Here is a 20966-nt window from a genome sequence, read left to right as displayed (position 1 = left end):
GACTCTACAATAAAAGAATATGGTGATAGGTCTTCCTTAAATTACACATCCCTCTCAAATTTGTAAAGAATGTATGGTTAGTAAACAACACCGTAATCCATTTCCAAAAGGGAAAATATGGAGAGCAAAGAAGGCGTTGGAGCTTGTTCATTCCGACATTTACGAACCAATAACTCCAACTTCCAATGGAGGTAACAGACACATAATTTCTTTCATTGATGATTATAGTTGGAAAAGTTAGGTTTACTTTTTATAGGAGAAAGGAGAAGCTTTTGAAGCTTTTAAGAGCTTTAAAGCCCTTGTTGAGAAAGAGGTTCACAAGCTCTCTGATCTGATCGTGGGGGAGAATATAGCTCACACGAATTTGCAGATTTTTGTGAGTTTCATAGCATAAAAAGACAGATTACAACAGCCTATTAACCCTAGTAAAATGGCGTTTGTGAGAGGAAAAACCACACTATAATGAATATGGTGCAAAGTCTATTGACAAGTAGCGATGTTCCAAAGAGTTTTTGGCCTGAAGCAGTGAATTGGTGTATTCACATTCTCAACAGAAGTCCCGCATTTGCAGTTCAAAACATGACCCAGGAAGAAGCATGGAGTGGACGACGACCGACCGTGGATTATTTCAGAATCTTTGGGTGTGTAGCATTTGCCTATGTTCCAGATCAAAAGAGAAAGAAATTATATTGACAAGGGAGAGAAATGTATTTTTCTTGGTGTTAGTGATCAATCAAAAGTTTATAAGCTTTATAATCCTAACACTAAGAAAATTTTGATCAGCCGAGACATGGTTTTTGATGAAAATCAGTTATGGTCATAGAACACAAGTACCACCAGAGAACAAATACCAACAAGCTTTGATGAAGAAAATCGTGAAGAAGCAAATCAGCCCCAACAACAGCATGTTCCACTAGATGATGCCACTTCTGAAATTACACCGACAGTGGACAAACAGTCGAAAACAATAGCTGATTCACATTCCCGCCGTGCTCGAAGAAGGCTAGCATGGATGTCAGATTACGAGGTAACCAGAATTGATCAATTTGAAGATGTTCTCACTCATTTTGCTCTATTTTCAGATTGTGATCCGACAACTTTTGAAAAAGCTATCAAAGAAGAAAAATTGAGAAAGGTGATGGATGTCGAATTTGATGCAATTGAAAAAAATAATACATGGGAACTTTTTGATCTTCCTGAAGGGCACAAAAAGATCGCTGTAAAATGGGTCTATAAAATGAAATTGAAGGAGAATGGGGACATCGACAAGTATAAAGCATGGTTGGTAGCTAAGGGTTACAAACAAGAATTTGGTGTGGATTACAAAGAAGTCTTTGCTGTTGTTGCAAGGCTTGATACAATTAGAATGGTGATTGCACTAGCTGCTCAAAACTCATGGCCCATGTACCAATTAGATGTGAAGTCGGCCTTTCTTCATGGAGACTTACAAGAACAGGTATTTATTGAACAACCTCCTGGCTATGTTAAATTTGGTGATGAGCACAAAGTTTATATATTGAAAAAGGCTCTATACGGACTAAAACAAGCATCTAGAGCTTGGTATAGTCGTATTGATGCTTACTTTCAAAGGGAAGGTTTTCAAAAATGTCGATATAAGCATACTCTTTATACAAAGTGTGCAGATGGGGGGAAATGCTTATAGTATGCTTATATGTTGATGATTTAATTTATATGGGAAATGATAGGGCCATGTTTGAAGATTTTAAAAGGTCAATTATGATTGAGTTTGATATGTCTGATCTTGGAAAGCTGCATTATTTTCTTGGCATAGAAATGATGCAATATGTTAATGGAATATTTAATTCTCAAAGGAAGTATGTTCGAGAAATTTTAGACAGGTTCCAGATGAGTAATTGCAATCTCGTCAACACACCTTCGAGAAATTTTAGACAGCTTACAAAGAATCTTGAAGGAAAGAAGATTGATGGTACTCTCTTCAAGCAATTTGTAGGGAGTTTGATATATGTGACAACAACAAGGCCAGATATCATGTATGTAGTTAGAATTATTAGCAGATACATGGAGAACCCAAAAGAATTACATCTTCTAACTGCGAAGAGGATCTTTCGATACTTGAAAGGTACTTCTAATTTTGGGTTGTTCTACAAAAAGGGAGAAAATTCAGACTTGATTGGGTTCACTAACAGCGGTTATGCTGGAGATTTAGATAACCGAAAGAGTACTTCAGGTTATGTCTTTATGATGGGTTCGGGTGCAGTCTCATGGTCATAAAAAAAGCAACCAATTGTCACCTTATCAACAACTGAAGTTGAATTTGTAGCTGCTACTTCATGTGCTTCTCAAGCCATTTACCTAAGAGATATTCTTGCTGGATTGCAGTTCAAACTACAAGGAGCAACAACAGTTTATTGCGACAACAATTCAGCCATAAAGTTGTCCAAAAATCCAGTACTACATGGCAGAAGTAAACACATTGACGTGAAGTTTCATTTCTTAATAGACCTCACAAAAGATGGGGTAATTGACTTCATTTATTACAGAAGTGAAGATCAGGTTGCTGATGTATTTACCAAGTCCCTCAAATTGACATCATTTGTAAAGTTCAGAAAAATGCTTGGTGTTTGCACTTTAATCAGGAATTAAACTGATCACTTACAGTATCAGTTTAAGGGAGGGCATGTTAGAGTTAAATTTGTTAGTTTACTGGTTTGAATAAAGTTATTGATTCAGTCAAAACTTATTAGACTTTAGGAGTATCATATTAGTTGATATTTTCTAGTGATTTACGTATCAGGTTTGTTCCTATTTTTTAGTGATTTTTCAGTTGTAATTCAGCCTATATAAAGGTTTCATTATTCATTCAATAAAGTGTATCAGAATTCATACTATCAGAGTATTTCAAACTTTCATTTCCTCCTTTTATCCATCTGCTTAGTTTAACAAGATTATAGATATTTGTATAATTGAGTAATTATTTTTGAGATTTGGTTTGTATTTTTGCCATTCTTTTATTCCATTTTGCTTACACAATAAAATTGTCAATTAGGTGAGGTCCAACTTAAAACAATTTTATTTTCTTCAAAATATGACTTTAGAAGCATGCGCCGAGATGCTCTCGGAATCCATGTTTTCAAAGACTTAATGATGTGACCACGTCCCAAGTACCACCAAGCTTGAATCTTGTTTCCCTCAAGCTCCCAAAGGGACCAATGACTCGAGTTAGGTCCAAGCAAATTCATGAAGCTATTTTAGCTTTATTGTTCAAGTTTTGGAAGGAGAATCAGCTCGTTGAAGATGGGGAAGCTCGATCCAACTCCTTGAAGAAACCATGCACCTTAGTGCAAGCTAATTTCAGCTCAATTCCAGCTCCCTTAGCTTAATTCGACTTCAATCAGCTCACTTGAGCTCAATTCCACCTATTTGAGCTCAATCTAGCTTCTTTCCAGCTCGTTAATTTTATTATTTGAATAATTTGAGTGATAGTTTTATTTTAATTATTTTTACTACAGCTCATAACCAAATTTTCTAGCTCAATTCAGCTCATCAAGAATTTTGACTATCATTGAGCTAGCCGAATTTATTATTAATTATATTTTATTTATGTCTTTATTTTAATTTGTTAAATATGTCTTGATATTATTTAATTTAAGCTGAATGTACCTTGAATCTAATTTGTTTATATCTTTGTAGGTACATCCACATGTGGGAACACAATTAATGAGGATTCATGAACATTTCTGGTTCAATGTATGTTCGGGTACATGCATGACTACCTACAACGAATGGTTGCCTTAAAGATGATGCATGAATGATTCAATACAATGAATGGAAGAGTGCATGAATATCCACCTACATGCATCGGTTGCTGACCATTGAATTTCCTATGCACCTATTCGGCCAAAAGACATCTTTTGAAGTGTCCATTCACACCTTGGCCGAATCTAGACAAAGCTATTGGCATCCCATGCATTCATCAGCCCTCAAGTACATTTCCTTACTTATGAAGTTGGCCATTGAACATCCATACAGCCGAATTTGGACATCACTTTTAATGGATACATTTCTAGTTTAGTTTTACACATTTAAAGCCGAATTACTTAGTCTTTAAGCTTGTTTAGTATGACTATTCGGCTATCATCTGAACTCTATAAATACTTCATTTCTCTTTGTAAAAAGGTTAGACAATTCTGATTATTAAACTTGATTGTGAGGTTTCCTCCTATCCTATTTCGTACGAGTCTCGTTCTGACTTATCTAGCTCGCTAGTGGCGTCAACCCGACTCCTTGAACTTATCACCATCCTGGTGTGACGTTCATCCACCTTTTTATACCTTTTGTTCCTACCTCTCTATAGGTAACGGGTCAAGGTCCATCTTCGACTTCCCTTAAACCCACCTTAAGCAATATAAGTCCCGGGGCAATACTTTACATGGTATTGAATCGTTCTTCGCTTGAGTTCAATTTCCATTCCATTTTATCTATCTACTTAAACTTTATTTTCTTTGTTAAACCGAACCTATCCATTCTCCAAACCAAGCCATTTTTGAACCCTTTTAATTACTTCCGCTTAAAACAACTCCATAAAGTTATCTCCATTCGACGACAACCAATACTTCTCGTCGACGATCGGGCAACTTAAGTGAACTCGACTCCATCAACCGAGCCGGATCACATCACTTAATCTACGGCCCAAGAAATTTTTTCCTCCCTCAAACCTAGATTAAGTCGATCCACAAGCACTATTTGTTAGTTAAAATGTTAAAATAGTTATGTTAAAATAGTTTAACTTTTATCGTGTATAATTTACATATTTATATAAAGATTAATATTTAGTACACTTAAATTAAAACTCTTTTATTAAATGGACAATAATTCAAAACCCTCTTTGACAAGAAACTATTACATCCCCACATATTTAACACGTATGTCAGTCAAAAGTCAAATCACCTTACTTATAGTCACTTCATTTTTGTTAAAGCATCCATAAATATAAAGTTACGATCATCCAAGTATCCACTAAATATTAAAAAAAAATTAAAATTGAACAGAACAATGTCGTATACATCCATAATTATATTTACTCCAACGTTGAACTAACTTAACCACAAGAAGAAAAGCGGCGACGACAGATGATCTTTATTTTTGTATCAAATTTTCAAGAAAATACAATTTGCTTTTAAAATTGTTTAAAAATTACAAAATAAGAAGGCAGCAAGTTGAATGATATACCGTATCACTCTATTATTATGTCTGAGAAAACCTGTTTTCCTAAGAATGAATGAACCTGCAAGAAGTTGGCATCATGAATACGAAAACCAAGCTTAAAACTAGCTAATTTGGATACGAAAATATAACTAAAACAAAATACAATATGATATGAATGTATCAAAATCTAGGACCGAACAAAAGTTCTAATCTCAGTGTTCAGTTTGATTTCAGTTTGGTTTTTATTGAATTCGATTCGGTTTTAGTCCAACTAACAATCGAATGTATTCTTTCAATTTATTTTAATTATTTTGAACCAAACCGAAGAGATTTTTTTATCTAACCAAACCAATCCCAGTCGATAGAATTTGGTTCAGTTCTTATGGTATTCGATTCTATTCTTAAAAAACCAGAAAGCTACACATTAACTGTAATTTTTTCCAACACCTTAAACGTGATTGTGACATATAAAAGTAACACGAATAAATAAGTTTTTTTGTCAGGACAATGCTACTAACAAAGATTTGAAAAATTATAGCTAAATTTCACCGACACTTTCGTTAACACTTGACTTAGATGAACGACTAAAAAAGGCTTATGAGTTTTATTTAATTTTGCAATAGCTTTAGGAAACTTGCTTATTTTACTAAGAAAATGAACGGTGAGAAAGCAAAAACAGTAGTAAAAGTAGCAATTAAATTTTATCAATCAACTACAAGGTATAATGTATGAAAATTTAAGGGACAAATCAATTTCCTAAATTGCATTCATCTAAGTTGGTACCATATCCCGAGTTTGAACCCTTTGTTCAAACCCATCCCCCAATGTAGTATTTGTTCAGTACCAAAAATAAAAATACCATTATGTCGTGTCTGAGTACCATCAAAACCTACTTGGCTAGGAAAACATCTTTGTATAAAAGGCAAATTTTCATTCACTCTTAAGTATCGGCTCAAATCAAATGAATCATTATGCAGAAACTAAAGCAAAGGAGGAGAGAGCATAGAGTTGAAACTTACTATATAGACAATACTCAGCTTTGCAATAATGAATCTAATGTGAGCTGAAACAATACTCGGAACATGGCCAGCACGTACTTCATAAACTCACTGAGGAAGAATAAATTGAATATATTAGACAAACTGTGAATAAAAAGCTAAAACATATATCGTATCCAAATCCAGAAACTTCCATGTTTGCCGCAGAATAGTCTGATAGCTGCCAAAATGAATTACTAGAAACTTTCCAACTTTTCAGGGAATTTTTTTTCAAGTTTTGCATAGTAACAAACATATCACAAGTTTTGCCACTAATCGACCTGGAATTGAATAATAACCTATCCCAATCACAGCAAAAGAACAGAGGGAAAAAGAAATCCAAAAGAGCTCATTTTGAGATCCAAGTTCTTAGGGGCTTTAAACCTACTTGATCCTTGGTTCAGGGAAACCAACTAGTCACCAATTTTAGACAAAAGCTAGGAAATCAACCATTTGCGACTTTTTGCAGATAGGTATGAACACCTTCAGCTAAGGTAAGCCCAAGATTTGAAAGTGTAAAGAGTTGGAATACAGTGCCGAAGGTGCAATAGAGAATATATATCTGAACAACTAGAATGTCTTCTTGAATCGAGAAAAGGGTCCAAAATCAATTTTACACGCAATTCATTCATATTATCTTGAAAAATATGCAACCAATAACTATCATAATTTATTAACCAGATATGTTTAGGTAATGACAAACATCTATCACATGCTATGCATCAATAGCGGTGCATTTAGAATCTCATACCTTTTAAAAAGATACGAGAAAAAAGTCATGAACTGGGACAACAAAGTTGGTGGAGTTTGAAAACCTCAAAAGGTGAAAGACCAGTTTCTGATGGGGGATATTGGATTTTTACTGTCGAGAATCTTTGATTTATTTGACAGCATTCAATAGCTAAATTTTTAGAGATTATAACTGATTTTAGAGATTCTAATTAGAGATATTCTTTCCTTAATTGATTCAATGTTTCATGTATATATACCTGTACATATTTCTAAGAAATATGTACTTTTGAGTGAGTTTTTCCTCAATACATTAGAGTATTCCTCTCTAATTTTATCATGGTATCATTTTTTGGATCCGATTTGTGGGATAACTTTTTTGAATTTTAAAGTTTGTTCAAAAAAATCTAAATTGGTACTTTCCACCCTAGCCTTATGTTTTTTCTTACCGCCCTACCATTGGAGTCGGCATCCACTCGCCGGCGAAACCCCAAAATTCGGTGACCAGAAGACTCGCGCATGGGCCTCATGCGTCATCACAAGTTACAGTATCTTTGTTTCACACACCATCACAAGTTACGGTATCTTTGTTTCACGCGCCATGCGTGGCCTTTACCTGTTGCCACCGTGTTTTTTCCGACGTCGTTGCTATGCTCTTTGCTTCCTTCCAGTCTTTCTCCTCTGATTGGTGGTGTATTTTGGCTAAGTTTTTTTGTTTTTTTGTATGTGGGATCTCTTTTGTGTTCTTTTTTGGTGTTTCTTGTTCTAATGTTTCAAGCAGATGTTTTTTGGGGAATTAGTTGTTTTTTTTCAGCATTATGTCTAAAGACGAGAAATCGTGATTTACTTGTTTATCAAGGCTCGCGGTTTGCAGGGATACATCACGAGTAACCCGTCGAAATCTAAACTCACTAATTCAACTTTTAGTCAATAGGATTCAACGAACTCTCTTGTTATGGCATGACTTTTCAATTCTATGCAACCCCGTATTTCCAAAACTTATTTGCTACTTGATATTGCGGAAAAGATTTGGAATGTTGCTGCTCTCACCTACTCACATGTTGGGAATGATGCGCAATTTTTTGAGATTTGTAATAAGGTTCATGGTACAAAATAGGGGATCTAACGATTTCTCAATATTTTGCAGAATTAAGTGGGTTGTGGCAAGACTTTGATTATAATCAAGATTTTCAGGCGACTTGTACCGGTGATGCCGAAAAAATTTAAAAGATGGTGGAAAAGAAGCGCATTTTTTATTTCTTGGTTGGGTTGAATACAGAGTATGATCAGATTCTGATTCAAGTTCTTGGCAAAACTCTATCCCCTTCTCTCCATGAGACATACTCTTATGTACAACAGGAGGAGAGTCATCGTATTGTTATGCTTTATAATCCACCTATTGAGAAAGTTGGCCTCATTACTAATCAGGATGGTCCATCGAATGGTAAGTCTGACAAGGATCACTTGATGTGTGACTATTGTGGTAAGCCTCGGCACACTAAAGATTCGTGCTGGAAGTTACATGTCATCCCGCTCGAGGTCGTGGTGGAAAGCAAAGGGGTAATTCTCAGTCTAAGGCAAATTTGTCGGACTCTATGACAACAGAGGACAAGTCCACTTCTGCTGGGAGTTTTACCTCAGACGAGATTCAACATCTCCAATGTCTCTTGTCTCAATTGGACTCTACCTCAGGTGCTAAGTCTAATTATGCGAAATTAGGTACTATTTTAAATTCTCCATCTAATTCTGAATCTTGGATTATTGATTTCGGTGCAAATAAACATATGGCAAGATCAAACAAAAGCTAGTGTGCGAATGGCTCCCTTACTTCCGTCTTTAGAACAACTTATGTTGTTTGTACTCCCAATATGACTTTATCATCTATCCTCCATGTCCCTAAATTGTCGATAAACCTTTTATCTGTTAGTACTATCACTAAAGCCATAACTTGTAAACTTGAATTCTTTCTTGTTCATTATGTCTTTCAGGACCTCCAAACCAAGAACATGATCGATAGTGATAGATTTGATGGCTTATATCTTCTAGATCGATTTTCCAGCATGCCTCAAGCCTTAATTCGTGACAATAAAGATGTCAATCGAGAGATAATTCAGTGGCATAGGCGGTTAGAACATCCATCATTTACTGTTTTTGTTAAGATGTTTCCTACTTTGTTTTCAAGAACTCAATTAGACTTTTTAGTTTGTGATGCATGTGAGTTTGTTAAGCATACAAGAAACAATTATCCTTTACGTAATAATAGTACTGTTCCTTTTAAGATTATTCATTCTGATGTTTAAGGCCCTACTCACCTTACTTTTTTATCTAGTAATCATTAATTTGTTACATTTATTGACTGTAGCACTTGGATGACTTGTATTTTTTTATAAAAGTCCAAAAGTAATGTTTTCTCGTGTTTTCGTTCTTTTCATAAATTGATTACTCAATTTGATACTAAGGTTAAGATTTTGCGAACTGATAATGGAACCAAGTATAACTTTAATGATTATTTAGAATCATATGGGATTTTGCATCAAACCAGTTGTCCCAGTACAAGTGCTCAGAATGGTGTTATCGAAAGAAAAAATTAGCATCTTTTGGAGGTTGCTAGATCACTTATGTTCACTATGAACCTCCCAAAGCCTTATTAGAGGGATGCGATTTTGGTTGCTGCTTATCTCATTAATCAGATGCCTTTTAGGGTCCTTGATTTTAAAAGTCCCATAAAAATCTTACAAGACAAGACGGATTACCCAATTTCACCGAAGGTCTTTGATTGTGTTTGCTTCGTCCATCTTCGACATGGGAGCAAACTAGATCCTCGAATAGTCAAATGTGTTTTCATTGGATACTCTCCCGCACAAAAGGGTTACAAATGTTATCATCCGCCATTAGAAAGTATTATGTAAGTATGGATGTAACATTTTGTGAAGATAAACCCTATTTTTCTTCATCACAACCATCTCTTCAGAGGGAGATTATTAAAAATAAAGAGATGACACATTGTTCTGTTACTCTACCGAGGGAGAATTTAGTTTCAACAAAGACTTTAGTTCAAGAGAAGACTAGTGAACAGTTGTTGGATAGGCCTGATTTAAGTACATACACTAGAAAAGGCAAGAAAAAAGATGTCATCATACAATCTACTCTATGCCCTTATTCTTCACTATCAGGTGAGTCTTCTTTACTTGAGTTTGCTACTGATTTAGAATTACCAATAACCCAACAAAAAGGTGTTAGAACTTGCACTTTACATCCTATCTCTAACTTTGTTTTTTATGATTCTTTATCCTCATCCTATAGAGATTTTGCTTTGTCTTTGTTCTCTATGTTTGTTTCACAGGATTGGAGAGAAGCTATCACTGATCCAAGATGGAAGAAGGTTATGATTAAAGAAATGAGGGCTTTAGCAAAAATGAGACGTGAAAACTAGTTAATCCTCCTGAGGGGCAGAAAATGGTTGGCTACAAATGGGTGTTCACTATCAAGTATAAGATTGATGGTTCAATTGAAAGACTTAAAGCCAAATTAGTAGTGTAAGGATTCACTCAAACATATGGAGTAGATTATCAAGAAACATTTGTTCCAGTTGCTAAATTGAACATGATTAGAATCCTTTTATCATGTGCAGCAAAACTCGACTGCAACTTACAGCAGCTTGATGTAAAGAATGTCTTCTTACATGAAGACCTAGAAAAAGTTTATATGAAAATTCCTTCAGGATTTGAGGATAAAGATACTCAAGGTATATAGACTGAAAAATGCCTTATATGGACTAAAACAATCTCCCTGAGCTTGGTTTGACAAATTCAGTAAGGTCATGGTGTCATTTGGCTATCGACAAAGTAATGCTGATCATACCCTCTTTATAAAACATCACAAAGGTAAAACTACTCTCCTTATAGTTTATGTTGATAATATAATTATGACAAGAGATGAAAGGGAAGAAATGGCCCGGCTTAAGAAACAATTGGCTTAGGAATTCAAAATCAAAGACTTAGGAAAGTTAAAATATTTCCACAAATAGAAGTGGCCAGATCGAAAAAGGGAATCTTTATTTCCCCAAAAGACTATACCTCAGATCTTCTGATAGAGACTAACATGTTGGTTTGCAAACCAGCAGAATTACCTATTGAGAGTAATCACAAGTTAAAAGCAGGGATCGATGAAATGGTGGATAAAGGGAGATATCAAAGACTCGTCAGACGAATGATTTATCTCGCTCACACTCGACCTGGTATAGCCTATGCAGTTAGTTTGGTAAGTCAGTTTATGCATGATCCTCACAAACCCATATGCAGACAATATTGTGAATTTTGTGCTATTTGAAGTCTACACCAGGCAAACGTATTCCCTTCTCCAAAAATAGTCATCTCAAGATAGAAGTATTTATAGATGCAGATTGACCTAGCTCTCTTGATGACAAAAGGTCTACAATGAGTTATATTGTACCCTTATGGGAGGAAACTTAGTCACTTGGAGGAGCAAGAAACAAAGCGTTGTGACTCGATCAAGTGTAGATGTTAAAAATATAGGCCATGGCTAAGGTGTTTGTGAGCTTTTATGGTTGCAAAAGGTATTGGAAGAGCTAAAGTTGTTGAACAAAAATGAATCAACCTTATACTGTGACAACAAAGCGGCCATCAACATATCTCAAAATCTAATGCAGCACGATAAAACCAAGCTCATCAAAATAAATCGCCATTTTATCAAGAAAAAAGTAGTTAGTGGCTTATCTAGCATCCGAAAAACAATTGGTTGATGTTTTTACTAAAGGGCTCGGTTGTAAGACTTATCTTCTTTGCAAGTTGAGCATGCGAGACATCTATGCACCAACTTGAGGGGGAGTGTTGAGAATTTTTGATTTATTTGACAACATTGAATAGCTAAATCTTTAGAGATTCTAATTAGAGATATTCTTTCATTAATTGATTCAATGCTTCGTGTATATATATACTTGTACATATTTCCAAGACATACATACTTTTGAGATAGTTTTTCCTCAATACATTAGAGTATTCATCTCTAATTTCATCTTTTACTTAAGTTGCTAAAATCACTCTCCATCTTGGGCGTGATTGTCAGATTTGGACGTGTGTCCACCAATACAAATATGTGTTGGACATGGGTACTTCAAGCTAAATAAAAAGTTACAACTGCACAGCTCTCAAATACACATGATAGAATTAACAGCAAACTAGTTGTATAAAGACAAACACGTTTACCACAACAGGACCAACATAAACTCTTGTCACCTTCAGAATTTCAGATTTCCTTGTAGGTTAAACATAAATCAAGAGAACAGAAAGAACAAAATGTTTTGCATATTAATAAATGAATGGTTTCATGTTCCATATTAGGGTTGGGTGGCTATAAAAAAAAATATGCGAATTATTTCACTAGGGGGAAAATGCCACAAATAATTGCATGACAAAGGAAAGCACAAAACTGAACCTTGGAAATCAGCCGCATGGATCTTCTGGGGAGGACCTTAATCAAATGCTTTGTGCTTCTTAAAATCTTGGCATCAAGCATGCTACAGTCATTTTTATCGCCATCTATACATGCCCTCTTTTTGCCGAGTCCATTAGATTCAACATTATCAAGTCCTCTACAATTTTCAAATAACTCATCTTGTGAGCATCTGAAAAGGGCAATTATGCACTCAAATCAACACAAAATAAAATTTTGATAGCATATAATTAAATTAAGAAGAATAATTACTCTGAACTCTCTCCCCAATTATTAATTTTGCTCTTATCCTGCAAGCAGTTTAATACAGTAAAACTTTAGTTGTTTCATTGAGTGTACTGAGGAAAAACAGATGTGTCACCAACCTTCCACCCCCACCCCACAAAAAAAACTTCAATTGATTATACTATCATCTAAAATACCTGGAACTTGAAAAATCTCTTTTGAAAGAGAATTATTTTATTCATGCAGTGGTGGTGCTGAAAAAGGGAGGAAAAGAAAATCTAGAAGAGACAGATTGACGTCCTTCAGAGCACACAACTAATTGATGGATCCTTGCAGAAGGAAATCATAATAAAAATATATATAAAAATCACTTTAATATCATTTTACATTAGAAAGGACACTGCAATTTCTGCAAGTCTGAAAGTAGAGTTACTGTTAAGGAAAAATAGTCGTATAGCTTGCTTTTATCAGATTTTCGGTATATAAATAGGTTCATAATCTATCAACCTTCCCCTTATAATAAAGAATAAATATCCAATAGGTATTGTTATTTAAGTTCTATTTACTTTCCTAGAGAAGATATATCTTCCTCTAATTTCAATCTCTCTCTTAGTCTTGTTATCTTTTCTCATTCTGTTTAAAGCTCCCAATTTCCAGTAACTAAAATTGGATCCAATATAAACTATTAATCAATCTCACAAAAGCTAAATTTAAAATCCAATTTCTTATTACACAAAGCCTGAAGCAGACATAAACTGGTCAAAAGCAATTCGCTCGCTTCTGCCTTAAGACATGAAAGTTGACAAACAATGCCACCATAGAGAGAGAGAAAGACATGGGGTAAACAAGGAACGGAAGAACAAACTTTTGCATTTAGTTATCTTGTAATCTATTGTTATCTATTTCTTTTCCCTTTCTGATGATGTTGAATGATATTGACTTAACATTGTAATTAAACAACAAGAAACCATTTAAAAATTAAATTTCACCCTACTTTAATTGTCTGTCATTATTCACAATGACCCAAAGGCACAGACATGCAAGCAAACACACATATCAAGCAAATTCCTTGACTAGTATACAAACATTCACCGTACATACGACAAAGAATGCAATATTTTTTCCAATTACCAGGAAGAATAAAAAAGTGGGGCAAAACATCAACCAATGATGGCTATGTATTGACAATAGTTCATGCATAGCATTAATGAAGTTCAAAGCTATAGGAGGTTAAATGTCACCTGTTCTTCAACTAATGTAGGCAGTCGGGTCCTAAAAGTCCCTTGATTGAGATCAGTTGAGCCTGCTAGCCCACCTTGGTCTGCATAAAACTTATGCTTTGGATCAACTAAATCCACAAATTCACCATTATCACCAGGCGAATATAATGCATCTTTCTGGTGAACCACATCTTCAGGCTTTTGCATCAGTAATGAACCATCTGGCTGGCATCCAGGAACCATTCGACCAGAACTTACAAGATGACAACTGCTTTGTGGGGTAGAATTTTCACATATTTCATTTTCCTTCCTCAGAAGACTCAGAGGACCATTTGATATATTTAATGCAGCATCACCACCTAACTTCTCCCTAAGAGAATTAATATTTGAATTAGGGGCTACCAAACACCTATCTTTAGCACATGGTGCAATAGCAGAAATTATTTGCTCCTGAGAATCAGGATGAGCTCTAACTAAGGTCAGTCCTCGATCTCCTTCTAAATGCTCTGACAAATCTACAGCTCTGCCACATGGTACCATTACAGCTGAGTCAAAGGATCCATTATCTCCATCAGGATGATCAAACTGCAATGAACTTGTTTCTTTTATGATCAAATTTGGGGGTAATCCAGAGTGTATAAAGTCATCTTTCATTTCCCCAGTATCTACATTCAACTGAAAAGATCTCTCCATCTGTTTACTACTTTCCCCAAAGCGCCCAAGCTCCTTAGGAGAAGTCTTAGACTTGCAATGGGACATGTCCTGGCATATTGAAACCTCACTTTTCAGCTTCTCAATCCACTCTGATGGGTTTGAATTTAAATCAACATAAAGGTTGATCCCCTCTTCTGAACTGACATGAAACTGAAAAGAAGGGGGGGAAACAGTTGAAGTGTTTATGGAAGAAGGAAAGAAAGGCCCATCAAAACATGCAGCAACACCCGTGTCTTCATGTCCAATTTGAGGCATATCATTCATCCTTCTATCTCTCGAGAGACTCAAACAATCTCTATTGGAGCTTATAGTTTGGAACTCTTTATTCTTAAAACCACTGTCATCATACTGACTAACAAAATGAGAATGTGGTCTTTGCTGGAACAAAATAGAGCCACCACCACCACCGTCCTGCATTTGACATATCATTAAAGACAAGTTTTCAATTCTTGAAATACAATTAAGCATTGAAGGTTCAAGCTTCTACGAGCCAGCATACATTTTACTTAAACGCAGCCATCGGGTTAAGTTTCATCTTCTATAGACTAAAAGACAAAGTGTCATCCAGTATGGTTCATATGCACCATCATAGTTTCTTTTTCCTTTTGATGGTAGTGTGGGGCTGGGGGAGAAGTAACCTTCTCGCTTCTGAATAGATAAAAAAGGTCTATATCTTTCACTCAAGAACAACTACATAACCTAACACATGCCAGATGAGAGAACAAGAGATTGGGAAGAAGTAGAGAGGAATCATATGGTATTTATCTAGCTGCATCAGAAGTAAAAGAAAAAAAAAATCCATGAATAGAAGCAAACCTTATGATAAAATTTATCCCCTGTGCAACAACCCAATGCATTACATTGAACAGCTTGAGAATAGTTCCCTCCATTACACCTGTCTAGGGGACAAGAGATGAGTCCATAGTGATCTGCAGAAGCAGCCAAATATTATTCATAGAAGGATGCATCAATTAAAGTAAACATAGTAATAAAATTAATTTAAGAAAATGAAGAACAAACTTAGCAGGAACACAGTGAGCAGTATAAACCTTTTCCAGCATCCCTTAAAGTGTTTAATGATGCTCCAGGTTGCAGTTGTAGTTTCAGGGACAAAGGATGTCCAGCCTCTTGAATTCCATATAATCTTTCCCCCGATGTCATTGAAACCAATCTCTGGTTCTGCATACTTTTTTCCAAGATATTTTATGATTGGACAAAAAAATCTTCAAAGTTTATGTAAATTTAGGAGCTTGTGTTGGCAAATAAAAGACCCATGTGAAGAATAAAGAAATATTAGAGTTTGTGCAGTATATAATAGGCTGACACAATTCACATCCAAGTCTGCAACTGTAAGAAAATATCCGGACGCGGATTACTAAATAAGATAATTCATTAAATGCATAAATGAGGGGAAGAAAATACAAGGAAATCTTGTTCAACCAATAATGCATAGAAATATCAACTCCACAAAAACATGCCTTCAATATGCAATAAATAAGCAGAGTCAAAAAACTCATTACAGCTAGAAAGGCCAATTTCAACAAATTAATGATATAAATTTTTTGTTTTGGCTCTCAAACTAAAATTTCATCAATTCCCAGGGATAAGTAAATTCTTCCATTAATACATTTGGCACATGGTTTCATCAACATTCCATATTTCAAGAAACATTATTTATCATCAATGATGTGTCCATTTACAAATAAATGCTATACTGTGTTAAATGGAATAATTGCTTAATAAAATACTTTCTTAATCAACAATAATGCCAACTTATGTTGTAAAGATACCTTTTGACATCAGATTAGATATGATGTTGCTAGAATCCTCCTATACTGCATTAGCTAGAATCACATTTATCTTAGTTGAGCTTGTTTAAGAAAAACAAATGAGCATGTCCATCCTACAAACTTTCATCATTATAAAAATATAAAAAAAAAATGGCAATAAAAAAATAACAAGTGTGGCATATCTCCATTTTGAATACTTACAAATGGTATTCCCGCTCCCTCCCCCAATTACCAATCATCTTTTACTTCTTGTCGTTCAGATCCATTTTAATAAGTTGTAATACGTTTCTTTGCGGCATTAATAACATACTAAATATAAATTTTAAAAAATCCTACTTCCCGTTACAACTTACAAGCTTTCTATTTTGAAACTCAAAGATTCCTTTTTCCCCCTACTTTCATATTAAGGAAGTTCTAAAACTATATCTAACTAACTACTCCTATGAATAGTACATGCTACCGTTACCATCAACAGGAATACAACATACCATGGGAAACAAATATAAAAGAATGAAACTATAAGCAAATGTAAGTTGACATATCGCACAGCTACATAATGGCGCGAAAAGCAGTGCAATATGCTTCAGATTCTTAACTCTTAATTACCAACAAAGACAGTATCTCAATAAATTACCTCTAGATAAGATGCCAATGATTTAGCCATATCAGAATGGGATCTGTTAGCCGGTAAACCATACTTCTTACACAAACTTTGAAGCTCTTTCCTAGAAAGGCTATGACAAAAACCCTCATCTTCCTTGTTTTCCATTGGATCTCAACCAATTAAACCTATAATGAAGAACAGCATCTAAATTAGTTTTGTATCATTCAATTTAACTTAACAAATGAAAGTTCTTGCTCTAACAAAGTACATAAATTTAAATTTTAAACATCAACAATAGAAAATAAAAAAAGGATAAATAGAGCAAGAATACATAACAAAAGTAACGATTTTTTTTTTTTTTGAAATACCACATTCAGTATCTTCTTACCTTAAAATTACTTCACTATAGAAACCCACGGACCAAAGAAAAAGAATTAAAAAGGTAAAAAATAAGAAAAGGAATAGAGTTATGTTCTCTCAGAAACCCTATTTGGGTGCCAAGAAACTGTAGGAAAAAAAATAAAACCTCAAAATTTAAGATTTAAAAAAAAAATAAGCCAAAGTGGAGAGTTGAACCAAGCACAGCTGAAATATAAAAATGTGAAAAATGAAAATATTTCGAAATTAAAAAAAATAAAGACACGGCATGATTATTTTCGTACGTTTCCGGAGTAAGAAACTAAATTAAACAAAAAAAAAGTCAATATGTACATTTAATCTTTGGTTGAATTTTCTGTTCTATGACAAGAAACAAGAAGACGATAAAGAGGAAATGGAAGGTGAATACTTTACCTGATCTGGATTTTTTTCCCGGAAAGTGGCCAATAAAATTGATGAAAATGAAGGAAAAAGGTTTACTTTGGAGCTTAAGTAGTAAGAGGACGGGCTTTGAAAATCTTATACGCTCTTCTACAGCACAGATTCAGACAACCTAACGGAAATGGCAGTCTCGTAAATAACGGATCATTTTGGTCTTAATAGTGTTCGGCTTGAACTTATTTATTTATTTTATCTATATTATTCAATTCATTTAGGGATCACTCCACATTTAAAATATTTTATATTATTCTATTATATTTTAATGTTTTTATCTTGAAAAAATAAAAAAAACTCAAGAAAAATACTTTAATCTTTTTTCAACTTTAAATAACAAAATAAAAAACATCTCGTATTTATTTAAAATATGTTATATTATTTGATGGTACTATAATTTTTTTATCATGAAAAAAACAAAAAAAACACTTAATAGTGAGATTTGAATCAAATTGCATTAGTAAAATTTTAAATTTACCATTCAACCAAAATTTTATTTTTATATTTTTATACATTTTAATTTTATCATGCATAATTTATTTCATCCATCAATTGTATATATTAATTATTAATTAGTTTTGAATCATACATTTTATTATTTATTATATGTTTTTAACACAAATTTGTGTTCTAAATACATGGTCTCTACAAGCATACCTGTGAGATAGAGTTTTTAGTTTATTTTATTTGTTTTCTAATGTGTTTTACATGTTTATAAAATTGGCTATAAGTTATCGATTGAATTTTAGCTTGATTAAATAATCACATTATTGACAATATAGTGAATATGGGTTCAAGTATGCTAAAAAATGTTTATCTGAGGTTATGACATAAAAAAAAATTAACTATACTTGTAACACCCCAAATTCGGTCTAAACGTTATGACCGAATCTGACGATGTCACATTGTAACACCCTTTATCCGTATTCGACGCCGGAATAGGGTACGAGGCATTACTAGAACACATACACTTATAAACATGTTAAATCAAGTTATAAAATTTCATTCAAATTTAAACTCTTCAAATTTTTAACATGCTTTTATAAATCTTCACGTTATAACTTCAAAATACTATATTTGTAACAAATAGGGCTTCTAAGACCTAATACATACTCATGCAATTCAATACTTCATTTCCATTTCATTTAATTCACGATTCTCATGTTCACGATTCAATTCAATTTCTCAATCCAATATACATTTTAATACCACAATAATTCATTTAATTCAAATCATACCATTTGCAATTTCCATTTAATTCACGTACAATTCAATTTCATTAAGTTCAATACTAATACATATTTATCGTTTAACTTAACGTCCCCTTTTTGCATCATTTTACACTTCAAGCATGAATCTAGTATTTCATTTCCTTTCCGCTCTCGTTTCCTATGCATATCACACAAGATATAAACATTACACTCAACCATAAGTCGCAAGCTAGCCTTTTTGAAGACTAACCACATGATAAACCATTTTAATAAAGATTACAAACTTTAAACCTTACCACCCTTTTATGATCACAATCATATTTCCATCTAGACATTTACCATCTCAATGCATAATTTTATTTAATGTGACATAATCCAACCACAACTTATTTATGTATAAACCTAAGCATACACACCAAACATGCTAGCCAAATAAATATATAGTATAAGCATTATAAGCATGGATAAGCACCACATTTATTTATGTATCAAACTTATCAACATGAATTAATTCATAAACCATTTCTGACATTGCTACATACCAAATCATATACCAAGTATACCACATGCACATACTATGAAACTTCATTTTCTCACATGAACTTTAACTATAACTAATAATGCACAATTATAAACATCATTTCTTTTCAATCGTTTATCGATTATAATCGAGCATATGTCCAATTATACACAAATAATTCATATGTTCTTCCAATTTTCCTCCTCCTCCTCTCCATTCCACATCCTCAATGTCAGGGAAACAAAAAAGAAAAATAATGGTGTAAATAGCAAATAGCAGAGAGGTTGAAGACGAGAAAGCCGTAAAAATGTAAACTTTGTGAGAAGTGGGAAACGTGAATAGTTTGAAGAAGATAAAAAAGGATAGTGATGAAAAGTTTTAGAGAATGGGAAACTTAAGGAATAAGGGTTATGACGTGGAGGAAAAGTTAAAAATGAAAAAGACTTTTGGAGGGAAAAATAAAAGAACCGAGCCCTACATTGTGGGCTTCATACTTTGGGTTCCCTGATATTCACTAAATGCAACTACCGAAAAATATTTTCTTTGGAATTTTCTAACCGATCAACTCTTTTATTAACACCTCATCATTCAGTTTGTCATGACATATTGTTTCTTTGTAAAGCTGCGACAAACTGCTGCTCAGGACACACTAACAAATCTTGTTTCTTTTATTCTTCTCTTGTTCATAATAAAAAAAAAATAAAAGAAATTGTATTAAAAATAAAGAGAATAAAAATAAAAATAAAAATGGGAAATAAAAAAAAAATCAAACATCAAGAAGGTTAACACTTTGCTTGTCACGCTCTATAAGAGCATCCCAGTAATGCTTTAAACATTGTCCATTAACATTGAGTGTAACCCTTGTTCTTAGGTCTTTAACAACAACAAAACCATGCGGATACACTTGAATTACTTCAAAAGGTCTTGACCATCGGGATTTTAAAAGGTCTTGACCATCGAGATTTTAACTTACTAGGAAATAATTTGAGCTTGGAATTGAACAATAATACCTGCTGTCCAAGTTAAAATTACCTTGGCAAAATTTTGGCATCATGCCATCTCTTGGTCTTTTCCTTATACAAATGATTATTCTTATATGCTTGTGTTCAAAACTCTTCCATCTCATTCAATTTTAGCAATCTCTTGCTCCCAGCAGCAGCCCAATCCATGTTCAGCTTGTTAATCGCCCAAAACACTTTATGCTCAAGTTCAATAGGTAAATGACATGGCTTACCATAAAGAAGTGTAAAAGGTGACATCCTTAATGGTGTTTTAAGTACAGTTTGTGTTGGATCATCGAGACGCCCCGTGGCACAGCGAAAAATTATTCTGGCGATCCAAACCAGGAATCTAGGCACGAGGAACGAATCGAGAAAAAAAGGTTTGAAAATTATACCTTTCGTACTCTGGAAAATAGGAAGGAACCACTTCTATTTTAATCCCC

The 20966-nt window shown here is 34.0% G+C and overlaps 1 protein-coding gene across 8 annotated transcripts; it reads right to left on the bottom strand.

Annotated features, from left to right (window-relative positions):
* Positions 1 to 5003: 5003 nt before the first annotated feature.
* LOC107910599 (uncharacterized) lies at positions 5004 to 17924 on the bottom strand. 8 transcript variants are annotated; one of them, XM_016838491.2, is made up of 9 exons: positions 17771 to 17924; positions 17009 to 17163; positions 15634 to 15763; positions 15401 to 15513; positions 13892 to 14995; positions 12678 to 12715; positions 12408 to 12597; positions 6207 to 6296; positions 5004 to 5266 (listed from the first exon to the last, which is right to left on the bottom strand). In XM_016838491.2, the coding sequence occupies exons 2-8, from the start codon at positions 17141 to 17143 to the stop codon at positions 6294 to 6296; spliced, it is 1713 nt and encodes a 570-aa protein (XP_016693980.1). In that variant the 5' UTR covers positions 17144 to 17163; positions 17771 to 17924; the 3' UTR covers positions 5004 to 5266; positions 6207 to 6293. The 8 variants fall into 8 exon arrangements, with proteins under 8 accessions (XP_016693980.1, XP_040944193.1, XP_040944194.1 ...); XM_041088259.1 differs by having other exon boundaries at positions 12408 to 12564; XM_041088260.1 differs by lacking the exon at positions 12678 to 12715.
* Between the last annotated feature and the right edge of the window lie 3042 nt (positions 17925 to 20966).

Source organism: Gossypium hirsutum, chromosome D02, assembly GCF_007990345.1.
Source record: "Gossypium hirsutum isolate 1008001.06 chromosome D02, Gossypium_hirsutum_v2.1, whole genome shotgun sequence".
NCBI classification, from domain to species: domain Eukaryota; kingdom Viridiplantae; phylum Streptophyta; class Magnoliopsida; order Malvales; family Malvaceae; genus Gossypium; species Gossypium hirsutum.
Note: the sequence above shows the minus strand (reverse complement) of the source record. Positions and strands in the feature narration are given on the sequence as shown.